Here is a 12971-nt window from a genome sequence, read left to right on the forward strand (position 1 = left end):
ACGTCATACTAGCGCTTTGGGTTTCATATTGCTTGTATCCTTGAGTGTGCTTCAGTGATTTCTGAGGCTACATATGTTTTTTTGCAACCTTCCAGTTCTTAAACAGTTGGCGAGCCTAATGTTGTTCACTAAATACCAATTATTTGCTCAAATACAGCCAGACGGAGCGTTTCAAAACGTCATTTTGTTGTAACAGGAAAAAAGTTTGTTCAAATTACGTTTTATATCCAATAATTTGCACGGATCTCCGCCACTGCTTGTGAGTCGGTCTCAGAAACGGACGTATATCAAAACAGTGTAGACTGTAGACTGTAGTATGAATTCGACAGGAAAGGAATACAATGGAGCAGTAGAATAATCACAAATACCGGTAGCGAACGCTTTATTATAAAGACGGTCAGTCACGTTATTGGGAAAGGACGACACAGTGCGCTGGGGGAAAACAACCATTAGCCTACAGCTGGTAAGCTTTTTAATGAGTTATTGCACAGTTTAAGCTGATTTTACGAAAAATTAATAACAATGCCATTATCAAAACAAAATGGGTTAAAATACGAATAGCATATAATTGCTTTCAGTGTCCAGGGAACAATCATTACGTTTGCCAGAAACATCTTTTTGGGGCAAAGGGAGATTTCATTATATTTGATCAAATTTAGACGATATATGCTTTCGCAAAATGGACGATCACGTTAATGTCTATTGTGGTTATCAGACGTTTTAGGCCTCTTTTATGGGGCCTGATTTGCTAATACGTGAATTACTTGACTGTATTTGACTGTTTATGCAAAAGCAAAGCAGGACACAATAATTTGCAACATGGAACAGGAGTGATGAATGTCCATGTCATAGAACTGATATATAATGTAAAAAATATAGTTTCTGCATCCCGTGATTTAAGAAACTGTCTTGCATTTTACTTGAGGAAAAAGGTTTGGTGGGCAGGCCAGCAAAATTGTATCGGTTTTGGGGACACAATAATGTTTCATGACTATGTTGGCCAGAATTTTTCTTTGCGGTTACGTAGAAACATTGCAACAATTAAACTGTGAACTATTTATATTTCTAGCTGTCCCAGTCTGCAATTTACCAAGCCTCAGAAAGCCACCTATTCATGAAAGTAAAGTTGTCGATGACACATAGGCCGTCAATGCATGTGCCAGAAGTGGAATCGTTTTTAACATACAATAGATTTGTGGGCCTATACTTCACGCAGCTTTTGACAAATGTTCTGTACTTCGGACCCAAACAAGGCAACATTATAAATTATTACGCTAAAAAATTATATCGACTGCACTTCTGTTGGAAATACTTACCAATTTAATTTGCAGTTGGTAACGCTACAGGTTGTTCTAAGATATTGTGTAATTAACTATGATGGAAGCAGAACAAGCATCTGGAGAAGTGGAAAGAAGAAGCCTGAAGTTCAAAGTTGAAATGGAATATCGCGACACCGAAATTTTTCTCCAAGTTCGCGACGGTCGTTACGCGGTGAAAGTGGATGGCGCTTTCCGTGATGTTGGCACTTCTCTCTTTTCGCAATTCGAACCGAGGGATATAGTAAAATATGGTGGCTATGTAGCTGTGGTTTGCTTTGCTTTTCACAAGATGGGCATCTCCGCTTACGACTTTCGTCCCGGTAGCATAGCGTTCACTGCTGACGTGGATAAGAAACAGGCAACTGAGATTATGGAGAAAGCCAATTCGGGAATACTAAGATTCGAGCTTTTGGAATACGCAATGGAAATTGCCCTGGAGTTTTTCATGCTATATTTGAATGCCTTGAAGTTTAAGTCCGTGTCTGTTGTTGGTAAGAATGTTTAGAACAAAAATTAACTGTTTTTACTTCAAAATATATTGGTCATTCGCTGTCAAATTGTTTACAAACATACGCAGATGAGGACAAGACCACTTTTAACTTGCAAGAGGCGAATCTTGTAAATGCACAGGCTGGGATTCGCGACTTCACAAAAGTTAATGTGAAGTCGGGAGCTGCTGTAGATGCAGGTTTGAATAAGTTGCATTTGTTGGTGGTCTACTACACTGTAAACAAAAAGTCAAAACCGGGATCTTCACCCAAAATTATCATTCACTTTTTTGTAGAAATAATGAGGACTATTGCTGGTGCAAACAAATCGGCAACTGGTAAGAAGCAAAAACAAACCTTTCTTTTGAAAACTTAACTAGATTTTTCCGGAGTTTATAACAAACGCAGATAAAACTTGTGCAAGAAAATACAAAACTCAATACAGCAAATTACAACAAAGTTAACAGGAAAATATTGCGGCGGCCCATTTGATGTGTTGTTGTTTTGCGAAAATGGAATTATAACAAAACCGAATGCTCATCTCTACCAAAATATATGGGGAAAGTCCATTGCGCCCGACTTAGCGTGTTCCTGGACGTCACCTCCTGTAATATAAACTCGTGTGCTATCGAATATGAAAGAAATGTATGCCTATAAAAATACCTAAAATGTACATTGATAATCACTATTAAGTGCGCTGCATAATGTTAATAGCATATCTACATTGGTGCCAAGACTACTTTGGCACAATTCCTGGATGTAAAAGCTTTATGCGACATATTTGAATGCTTGGACCGTGTCGCCTGTAAACAGCCTTCATTAATATGAAACAAACCTTTGTTGCCCGTCTTCTGTTTATACAGACCAATACGTCGATTGCATGCAATATAGGTTTTTGCTTATGAAGGTTTAATCCTATTTGTTGTTCAGGTGGTACCGAAGTGTTCAACTTCAAAAGAGCAGTCATCAAAGGAGGTGTAGTTGGTGTCAGCAGCATGCGAGAATTTACATTCGGCGAGAAAAGTGCTGAAAACCCCAAAGATAAAAACCAAGAGAAGTAACTGATCACAACTGATTCTTGGTGACCTGAACTATATTAATACTGTGTTACATGTTATATCCAAGTAATTGCTGATTTCTATTAATGTCACATTTATCCAAGACTATGTGTTGTAATCTATTGTGGTATGTAACGTAATAAATAACTGCGGATTTTATTTGAAAACACAACGTGGTTTAGTTTTTTTCGAGTTTTACTTCCGTGGAGCGCGGTGATGCGTCAGTCGTCATGCATTTCTTTGTTGCATAGAATAATATTGGTGAGCCGGTTTATACCTATATGTATTGTTAGCTTTATGAACTAAATCATCAAAACTGTAACTGCTGTGGTCTTATAGGGTACAATTGTACGAAACTGTTCTTGAAATCATTGAAAGTTACGTAACCACAAGATGGGCACCAATTTATGACATTACACCAAACTTACGTCACTGGGCGTTATGCGCTATTGGAGAAACACACCTACCCCGACCTATATTATGTCGATAATCAAAGAATATACAGTGGCCCAATTTGATGAGTGATGCCCCGACCTGTGGTTACATACAAAATGTGCACTAACAACATTGGGCTGCTACCTGGCTACATTTACTATGGAAGTTACTGTAATGAGGTTACGTATAGCATGAAATCTGATTCGTACAGCCACAATACAAGTTTCAACAAATCTACAGTGGCGACGTACCATAGCAACTAACAACGATATAGCGGGTCTAAAATACTCTTCAAAATGTATTGCATGAATTTTCTAGCCGCAATCCTCGTTCACGGTACGAGCATGAGCATTTATTGTAACATTAATAAATTGCTGCGATGTAAATGTAGGCCTACGTAAGATTTTCCGTAAAAACAAATAGCAAACACAAACACAGTAATTACAATTGTAAATACAGGAAATTAGGGAGGTAATAAGCAACACAGTTGTCGTATGTTATACCAACACATCTAAAAAATAACCACAACGTACATGGGTTGCATATACTGAATTTTCACAAAGCGACAAATAAAACCATAACATGTACGCAAAAAATGTTGACCAGCTGCGTACGCAGATGCTCTCGCATTTTTATTACGATGGTTTTTGTCTTGAGCGTTGGTGTTAGAACACGGCATTAATACGATATAACTTATTAATGCGTATATGAAAGAGTGTCACGTGAAAAGTAGAAGTATTGTGCAATTGCGGTCAAACCAAAAAACATGATACTTTTGGGTGACATACGTAAGATTAGGGTTGCTTTGCAATTATGTCTTTACAAAGCTTAACAATCCGTGCTTCTCACATTAAATACAGCTCAATTATTACAGACGCAAACACACAAAATGCCCCAAAGAAAGTTGACGATAAATTAACTGGAACACAGACAGGAATTGCTGGTTGCTTCTTCTACTAGCGACATCAGTATGTTGAAATTTGAATTAAATTAAATTGCTTAAAACCAGATGTTTCGAATTGGAGTCAGCCACTATTGAACTACGAAAACAAGTGAACTATACTTGGCATAGATTTTACTACGACGACTTAGATGTCATGGCGCCGAACAATAATTGTCCTGTTTGAAATGCTACGTGAAGTCAACGTGCTTACAGTATAGCCTGTTGTGTTTTCGTGTATTTGAACCCATTGGAAGTGTGGTGAATTAAGTGCGCTGACGCCAAACGTAGCTTTCGTAAGCATAGTTTGTGACGTCATACTAGCGCTTTGGGTTTCATATTGCTTGTATCCTTGAGTCTGCTTCAGTGATTTCTGAGGCTATATTTGTTTCTTACAATCTTCCGGTTCTTAAACAGTTGGTAAGCCTAATTCACTAAATACCAATAATTTGCTCAAATACAGTCAGAAGGCGCGTTTCAAAACGTCATTTTGTTGTAACAGGAAAAAAGTTTGTTTAAATTACGTTTCATATCCAATAATTTGCACGGATCTCCGCCACTGTTTGTGAGTCGGTCTCAGAAACGGACGTATATCGAAACAGTGTAGACTGTAGAATCAATTCGATAGGAAAGGAATACAATGGAGCAGTAGAATAATCACAAATACCGGTATTATAAAGACGGTCAGTTACGTAATTGGGCAAAGACGACATTGTGCGCTGGGGGAAAACAACCATTAGCCTACAGCTGGTAAGCTTTTTAATGAGTTATTGGACAGTTGAAGCTAATTTCACAAACAAATAATAACAATACCTTTATCAAAGCAAAATGGGTTAAAATGCGAATAGCATATAATTGCTGTCGGTGTCCAGAGAACAATCATCACGTTTGCCAGAAACATCCTTTTGGGGCAATTGATCAAATTTAGACGATATATGCTTGTGCAAAATGGACGATCACGTTTATGTCTATTGTGGTTATCAGACGTTTTAGGCCTCTTTTATGGTGCCTGATTTGCTAATACGTGATTTATTTGACTGTATTTGACTGTTTATGCAAAAGCAACGCAAAGACACATTAATTTGCAACATATTTAAACTGAGGTTTAATCTTTTTATAGTTCGAGTTTAGGCCAGGTTCGACTCTCTGGGTAATAGTAACTTTTGAAGATATGATTTTGAGGGTCTTCCATCGCCCAAAATCCGACATCAAGAAACAAAGACGCGGATGTTTTGTCGGAAGGTTTTGACGAAATTACATCACCTCATCCCAACATCAAGTCAAAGGAGTCTTAGTCTGACAACAAACTGGCTGCACTAAAGGTTCCGTCGCCGATGGTCCGTTCTCGGACCCAAGTATGATCCGAGACCAAAACCGAGATTTGGACTGATCTGTGAGACCAAAAGCTACGATATGTTTATTTGTGCAAAGAAGCGCGAATGGAATAGGACGATATCAGAGACGAGACTGCAACAAAAAGATATTTGGATTAGGCTAGAAGAAGTACGTAGGGCAAGTTGGAACACGCGACACCCAAGCGAGATAACTAGCAAATCAATTTTTTGCTCCCACAAACCAACGTGGCTTGTTAACATTTCTTACTCAAAAAAACAAAACATTCAAATTAAACGCGACGAAGGACCTTAGTGCGAGAATTGTGTTTGACCTTGACACCCAAGGATTGACCGTGAACCAAAAAGGGTTTTCGAAGTATGATTAGACGAATTCCCTTCACTTTTTCCTGAGTTTGCGAAAAGCTGAGCAAAATAACTTGTAAATACATACAAGAATACAACAGAGAAACACCAATAATTCTAATTGTTTTTAAATATTGGAAGATGTGCTGAAAAAAATATTTTACATTCGACCAGCTGATTTGAGACTATTTTATACAGCTCCTGATTGGTTGATGGTTTTGTTATTGTCTTGACACTCTCGTTAGATAGTTAGCGGAACTTACATTTGCATTTGCAATTGCAAGGTTGTTTGAAGCTGCAAAGCTTTGAAGTCATAAGTAGCGCGTATTAAAATAACACGGAAAAAGTTGTCAAAAACCTTTGGGCATTTTTATTGCAGTGCAGGTGTGGTGCAACATACTAGTATACGTTAAACGTAAACAAAATTTTATCTTTGTTTAATTGTTGGATTATTTGGATCTTTCTCAAGAAAAAGCGTCCAACTTGTATATTTGACAAAAGCATCAAGGCAAAAAGGTACAGTTTTTCAAATTTGTGTTTAATGAATGTAATGTTTGGTTAAAAGTTTAGCTTTAAACAACATCATTTAGTTTTGTGGATAGGCTACTTCAGAAACATTTTTTTACCGTTTTTATATTTTAGAATATCATCAATTCTGTTTACTGGATGCCAAAAGTGTCAATGGAGGCTTTTAAAACAAGAAACCAAACTTGTGACAACTGCTATTCTATAAGACTTTCTACAACTTTCACCCATCCTCAAAGAAACATTTGCTATCCGAGTTTGAGAAGTTTTAGTTGTTAAATATCTTCAGCTTTTAAACACTTTTATCACAAAATTTCTACACTGTGAAACTTTTGTACTTGGTTTTGTTTAACATTTTGTTTTGTCACGAACATTTGGAAAAATGAAGTTTTTGGAAAACTCGAAACTAGAAGCACTGAACAGTGCACTCACATTTGACAATGGTGAATGTCAAGTTATTGGTCGAGTTGAAAGCTACTCATGCAAAATGGCAGGTGAAGACAAGAGACTCTTTAAGCATCTTTCCAATGATGGCCAAATAAACAACCTTGCAGTACTTTCTCCACCGCAAACCATGCTTTCAGTTAGTCCTGGAACAAATTTGAGTCGAAGCTACAGTAGTGCAGATGAGATGGAAAGCCCCTTGGGATCTACATGCAGTAGAAAAACTCTATACTACTTGATCTCTACTTTAAATGCCTCGTTTCGACCAGATTATGACTTCAGTAATGCCAAAAGTGATGAATTTAGTCGGGAACCAAGCGTGGATTACGCAAAGAGCTTTATAGACAGCACACTTGCCGCAGTCCTTGGAGTAAGGTACAACAGGTGGGTACATATATATATACATGTGTGTGCTTTATTTAAAACTTTAGTTCAGTACCCAAGGTAGTTTTTGCATTCTATATATTTATCACATACATTATGTGTAGAATGTGTAAACTAAACAATGCTGTGATAAATGTTATGTATCGAAAAGTGTTTTATAACAACTTGCGTAAAAATAAACATGGATGAACTCCTTATAGCACATTATGATCATCACACATTACCTGGGTATATTGTCTGGTTGCATTGTCCGGTCGAAAAGTGACAGTGTTAAACAATCCCTTACGTATGTTTGTTAAAATTACTGTTTACTCCATATACAATACCTACAGTGGCGGACCTAGAAAAATTATGAAGGGGTTTCTGGTTTGGGTACACATTACCGATCTTGTACCAGGCGTGGGCAAAACGATAATACTTTAATGAATACTATTGACTCGGTTTTTAAAGGATATGTTGTTAGCCACTGTAAATGCTAACATTTGCATCACAAAAAATAACCCCTCTCCATAACAGTTTTATCGTTATGTCACTGAACAATCATATCACTGAACAGGCATTGTTAATTCTGCAAGATTGTGTGATACACAGTTACGCAGAAAGGACAAGTTTTGCATCCAAAAAGTATTGAAAAAGTCCGTCACCTACACACCCTCCTAGATCCACTACTAAATACCTATAATTTAATGATCATAGTATATATATAATATGTGATCTTTTAAAAATACTCAACATGTTAAAAATGTTTTGTGTCATTGTTTTAGGTTGAGTGGTATGCTTTGGTCCACAATGGATGAGGAGATCAATTTTGCTGACTGTGATGTGTACAGCTATAACCCTGATCTAGATTCTGATCCTTATGGTGACGATGGGTGCTTGTGGTCCTTCAACTTCTTCCTTTATAACCGCAAGATGAAGCGAATTATCTTTTTCACATGCAAAGCTGAAAGTTTGTCCATGAGCGCATTTAGAGAGGATGACAGTGGGTTTATTGGGACAGAAACAGATAGTATGGAGTTGGAAAATGAAGAATTTGGTACAGCTTACCCTGTTATGGTGCCCTAGGATTACTGTTGTCCACAGACACTTGGGGTTGGGATAGGTCATTTAAATTGGTACCTTCTATGTTGGAGAAAACCTTTCACACATATATATACATCTACTATTGTATAGGATATAGTATGTCACCTTCCTGTGTTGAGGGTACTCATGTTACCAGCTTTCAGTATTATGTTCCTTTATTGTTCTCTGACTTTGATATTTTTCATTTCCTCAATCATTTCTGCAGAATGTCGGAGGTAAATCATACCAAATATGTGACATTTCACCATTTTGTGTGACCAAATGTTTGAACTGCAGTGTTGCAGGCACTTCAATACGTTGCCGGACAGGAAATGCATCATTATGAATGACTGTTAAGCATATGTTATAAACAGACAGTTGTAACTGGTTGAATATAGGTTTTAAAATTTTGATGACAAGCATTTACTTACACAGACACCCATGTACATTACTCTCACATTGTTTTTTGTTCCAGCAAGCACACCACACTGCACTCCGAACATTTTCATTAATTGACTTTAAGCTGTAAACTGTCCAATGTTATCCAACAGTTTCCCTTCTGTACATAATTTCTTGTTTTATGTGATTTCCCTTTTATTAAAAGATTTATGAATATTGTTGCTTGATTTTGAAGATGTCCATGCAGAAATAAGGTTGGCATATGACAGTGTTTTTTGATTAATTTTAATGATTTTTAAACATCTTGCAACCCCTGCCTGAATCTCTTTTTGCATATTTTGTAGAGTAAACACTACTGTACACATCTAAAAAGAGTCACATATATTTGTTAAAGTCACAGTAACTTAGTGGTGGAATGTTCAGGACTGTCTCATTAGTGTGCGAAACAAACTGTGGTTTACCAATGCAAATATGTCTATAGAACTAACAGTGTTTGTTCGGCTCATTTAGTTTCATTGTCTTCCGTGTGACTGTACTCACTCTATTTCATAACAATAGCTGTTCATTATCCGATTTTAACAATAAATTGGTCTGCTACTTGCAAGGACACTATTGCCACATGATCACAACAAAACCTTTATCTTTCGCAACAAGACAAATTTTTTGTTGTTTACCTATTATCACAAATGTTTTTGTGATCTTTTCAAAAGTCCTTGTCGCTGCCATATGTTTTGCATCAAGATCCGGTCTGTGAGGCAGTTGCAACCTGTTCTGTTTCTTCACAGAAAGAACAAATTATTGTCCATTTCTTGTAAACAGGTTTTAGACACCAGTAAGATAACAAAATTTGACTTGAAGTTTCAGTTTGACTAAAGTTTCCTACAACTTCCAGGATTTACTGTTATTTCAAGAATTGCAGTAGTTAAAAGCACAACATATCAATCAACAGGCTGGTTTAAAGACAAAAAAATCAAATTTATTTGCATAAAAGTAGTAATTCGCCTACACAACCCAAATTCTCTTGGCCAGAAATGCAAACAATTATCTGCCAAGGCATGATGTGTTTATAGAAGCATGGGTGTTGCAGACATAGATTGGTCAATAATTTTCCAAGCAGCTCTGGGGTCAATTTCTTCAACATCACGACATAATGCCCAAACATGGTGCACTCGCATAATTTGATTCTAAAAAATATGCCTCTTGTAAACCCTGAAGATTACATAATGCCCGAATGCTCATATCATATGGACAAAAAAATACTTAAACATGGATAAAATACTGGAATTATGCAAAAATATTTCCTACCTCGTCACCTTCAATAACTATTCCCTTCTTATCTCGTACAACCATAATTTGTTGCGTTTGAAAACTAATAACCAGTACAGGTCCTTGGTCCACCTTTGTTGCACCGACAATATCGATATGATCGACATCAATTGTTGCTAATTCGTAACGACAACCAATCTGTTCAGCTTGCTTCACCGGAAATATTATTTGATTGTAAGGCTAAAACATATTATAGGTACACAGATTATGTTTTGCACACAGCTGTTTGCACCAACCTTAAAACACACAAGCAATAATAGAGTTGAAAAGTAAATTTGCTTACAGCTTCACTGCACCAGTCTTTAATGATTTCCTCATTATTTTGTGCTATTGCTTCCAACATATTTGGAATTATGTCTGTTTTACAGAATTCAATAAACCCCTGCGCAGAAAAATTGGGGTCAGATTTAATAATTTCAGTCATAACTTTTGATATTTCAGTTCCGCCGAACAGTCCACCTGAAAAATAAATATGCTGTCAACTCTTTTTTATCAAAATGCTGGGTTTTATGTTTAGAAGCCAGAACTACTTTCTGACTGTATGATGTACATAGTACATATTTACTTACCAGCCATAGATGATATTCTATCAGTGACAAAACGGGAGCTTCGAATGAAAACATTGTCACTTTCATCAAACTGCATTTTCATTTCGGAAATTCCTGTTGAAAGTTAAAAAAAATTAGGATGTAGATTTTTTGTTGCACTGACTGATCAGTACTTTCTGCTCATCCAAAATCTTATCTTGTTTATTTTTACAACTGTCAGAAAAATTAGAGTGATAATTTGTAATTTACTTTATGGTGACATTTCGATTTGTTGTGTAACAAAGATAGATTCTTTATAGATCTTACCCAAAACACAAGTAAGATCTACTTACTCTCTCCAACTTTACTGTTTTTAAATGATTCCCATTGTTGATTCCACACAGAATCTTTGTGCATAACAATGTTTGTCGCATCTGTATTTGCTTCTATTTCTCTTTCTACCTCACCAAATGGATTTTCTTTTCTTTTTCTTAACTTTACTTTAAAAAAAATAATACCAACACTTACTTTAAATGCATCATGAAGGAAACGTAAACCTTATACAATTGGATTCCATTGTTAACATATATATGTAGAATGTCGATATACAATACTATTCAAATATTGCCTGTACAACAAGGTTACATTTTGCCAAATATCAGCATTTCAGAGATATATATTTATTTATTCTGTTTAAAAAGCAATCACATGTCAACATAACATATAATAACTTTTCTAATATATCACCTGGTCGTTTGTAAAGACTATCAGGCGCTACTCCAGATCCTTCCGCAATTTTGGACAACATACTTTGTGCTTTTTTTAATGTTTCACTGTCTGCTGCTTGCTTGGCAGCACCAGAGATGCCATCAGTGAACTTTCCCGCAACTTTGCCAAACTCTTTCCCGAATTCTGTCTTTCCAAGACCCTCGGCTGTCTGTTGATAGAACAAAAGTCTAAGGAATTTTGATGTTTGTGCTCTTCCTTATTGAGGTAACTGGAATTTAATGTTCAGGTTTAAACATAGTTCGTAGATTTAATTAATTTCCAATGGATTACTAACTTTTACAAAAATTATACTCTTTATTCCTGTAAAACACATGTTGACACTTGAGAGTGAATACAAACAACAGTATATATTTTTCTTAAATTGTTACTTCTAAACCCCTAAGTTTAATTTTGCCTAAGCATGATTTATGCAATTTTTGATGTATGTTTTGAGTTGTGTCTATAGTATTAGTGTTGCGACCATCAAGAAATAAAGTTTTGAAATACCTCAGATATTTTTGTCTTAACTTTTTCAAAGGCTTCAGGAATTGCTTCTTTTTCCATATCCTTGAACTTTTGACGTGCAGCCTTTAGAGCCTCAGAATCCTCCAACTCTTGGGCTTCTTTGCGGAACTTTTGAATTGTTTCTTTTAATTCAGTGTCTTTATTATATTCTTGTTTTATATTGTCCATTAGGTTTTCCAAAAATCCTTTCTTGGAGTAGTAACGGTTAGCAGTCGACACCTAGACAAAGAAAACAAATGTTAGGTATGACTTCAAATATTAAAAAATTTGGATCTTTCTTAACCATAGATTGCAAATGCTGGCATGGCAATCAGTGTACCTTCCGTAATATCAATATGCACAAAAATGTGTAGGCAATTCTCAAAAATGCCTTCTCCTGCACTGCTTGCAACACAGTGAAGTGCCCTTTGCTAACCTGGTCACAGAACTGTTGCAACAGGTTGAAGTTGTTTTTAATCCTTAGTCCATTTATTGTTACTTTTTTTCAAACATTTTTTACATCATTTTTTGGCTGTTGTTTACTATGAAGGAACTGATGATGGCCGCAGGTAAAATATATAATATTTCTAAAAAAAAGTCAGACTGATCCTGTTTTTAAAGCTAGTGCTTTGTGTGCATATTGCCAAAGTTAGAATGGTTATATACATAATTTTTTCATAATATATGCCCAGAAAAAACACCACCACCGAACAAATGCTTTCATTAGAGATCTTGAGGATATTCTTTGGTTTATTAGAGCAACCCAGCATATACTTCTTAGACTTTGATATAGACCTATGTTTACACCAAAGTAAATAAGTATTTTACCATTGGTACGAACTGTTTCGTTCCTTCTAAAAGCGTTTGATGTTGCTGAGGTGGTTGCTCAGCTAAACATTGTGCAGCACTTCTCCACAAAGTTGACTTGAAAACAACCCTTGATACAGGCCACATTTCCAACCTTTTTTAAAACCAAACACCTTTTGGATGAGTAATTAGTCGCATACAAATACCTACACATTAACGGAATAGCTGCAAAAAAATGTTAACAAGGCATTTTCAATATGTAAATCCAGGTTAATTTTTACAGTTTAC

At 36.1% G+C, this 12971-nt stretch overlaps 3 protein-coding genes across 3 annotated transcripts; 2 read left to right on the forward strand and 1 right to left on the reverse strand.

The window, feature by feature from the left end:
* The first annotated feature begins 1339 nt into the window (after positions 1–1339).
* On the forward strand, positions 1340–2952 carry LOC145899280 (uncharacterized). The gene is made up of 4 exons (XM_082988013.1): positions 1340–1810; positions 1897–2007; positions 2104–2145; positions 2738–2952. The coding sequence occupies exons 1-4, from the start codon at positions 1375–1377 to the stop codon at positions 2866–2868; spliced, it is 720 nt and encodes a 239-aa protein (XP_082844139.1). The 5' UTR covers positions 1340–1374; the 3' UTR covers positions 2869–2952.
* A 3340-nt stretch (positions 2953–6292) lies between these two features.
* On the forward strand, positions 6293–8969 carry LOC145898482 (repressor of RNA polymerase III transcription MAF1 homolog). The gene is made up of 3 exons (XM_082986951.1): positions 6293–6453; positions 6580–7290; positions 8055–8969. The coding sequence occupies exons 2-3, from the start codon at positions 6845–6847 to the stop codon at positions 8353–8355; spliced, it is 747 nt and encodes a 248-aa protein (XP_082843077.1). The 5' UTR covers positions 6293–6453; positions 6580–6844; the 3' UTR covers positions 8356–8969.
* A 788-nt stretch (positions 8970–9757) lies between these two features.
* Positions 9758–12904, reverse strand: LOC145898707 (mitochondrial import inner membrane translocase subunit TIM44-like). Its single transcript, XM_082987284.1, has 8 exons — positions 12705–12904; positions 11880–12116; positions 11352–11541; positions 10958–11104; positions 10647–10739; positions 10361–10536; positions 10057–10257; positions 9758–9935 (listed from the first exon to the last, which is right to left on the reverse strand). Exons 1-8 carry the CDS (start codon positions 12828–12830, stop codon positions 9816–9818), a joined length of 1290 nt encoding a protein of 429 aa, XP_082843410.1. The 5' UTR covers positions 12831–12904; the 3' UTR covers positions 9758–9815.
* Positions 12905–12971: the final 67 nt, after the last annotated feature.

The sequence above is a fragment of the Ascidia mentula genome, chromosome 4 (assembly GCF_947561715.1).
Source record: "Ascidia mentula chromosome 4, kaAscMent1.1, whole genome shotgun sequence".
Taxonomy (NCBI): domain Eukaryota; kingdom Metazoa; phylum Chordata; class Ascidiacea; order Phlebobranchia; family Ascidiidae; genus Ascidia; species Ascidia mentula.

What these genes read in the sequence shown, in the direction of transcription:
- LOC145899280 (XM_082988013.1), top strand. Translation starts at nt 1,375, where the DNA reads ATGATGGAAGCAGAACAAGCATCTGGAGAAGTGGAAAGAAGAAGCCTG. An exon ending in GGGAGCTGCTGTAGATGCAG is followed by an intron (nt 2,008 to 2,103) that starts GTTTGAATAAGT and finishes ACTTTTTTGTAG; the next exon opens with AAATAATGAGGACTATTGCT. An exon ending in TGCAAACAAATCGGCAACTG is followed by an intron (nt 2,146 to 2,737) that starts GTAAGAAGCAAA and finishes TTTGTTGTTCAG; the next exon opens with GTGGTACCGAAGTGTTCAAC.
- LOC145898482 (XM_082986951.1), top strand. Translation starts at nt 6,845, where the DNA reads ATGAAGTTTTTGGAAAACTCGAAACTAGAAGCACTGAACAGTGCACTC. An exon ending in CTTGGAGTAAGGTACAACAG is followed by an intron (nt 7,291 to 8,054) that starts GTGGGTACATAT and finishes TCATTGTTTTAG; the next exon opens with GTTGAGTGGTATGCTTTGGT.
- LOC145898707 (XM_082987284.1), bottom strand. Translation starts at nt 12,830, where the DNA reads ATGTGGCCTGTATCAAGGGTTGTTTTCAAGTCAACTTTGTGGAGAAGT. An exon ending in TTAAGACAAAAATATCTGAG is followed by an intron (nt 11,542 to 11,879) that starts GTATTTCAAAAC and finishes TTCTATCAACAG; the next exon opens with ACAGCCGAGGGTCTTGGAAA. An exon ending in TAGAATATCATCTATGGCTG is followed by an intron (nt 10,537 to 10,646) that starts GTAAGTAAATAT and finishes TTTATTTTTCAG; the next exon opens with GTGGACTGTTCGGCGGAACT.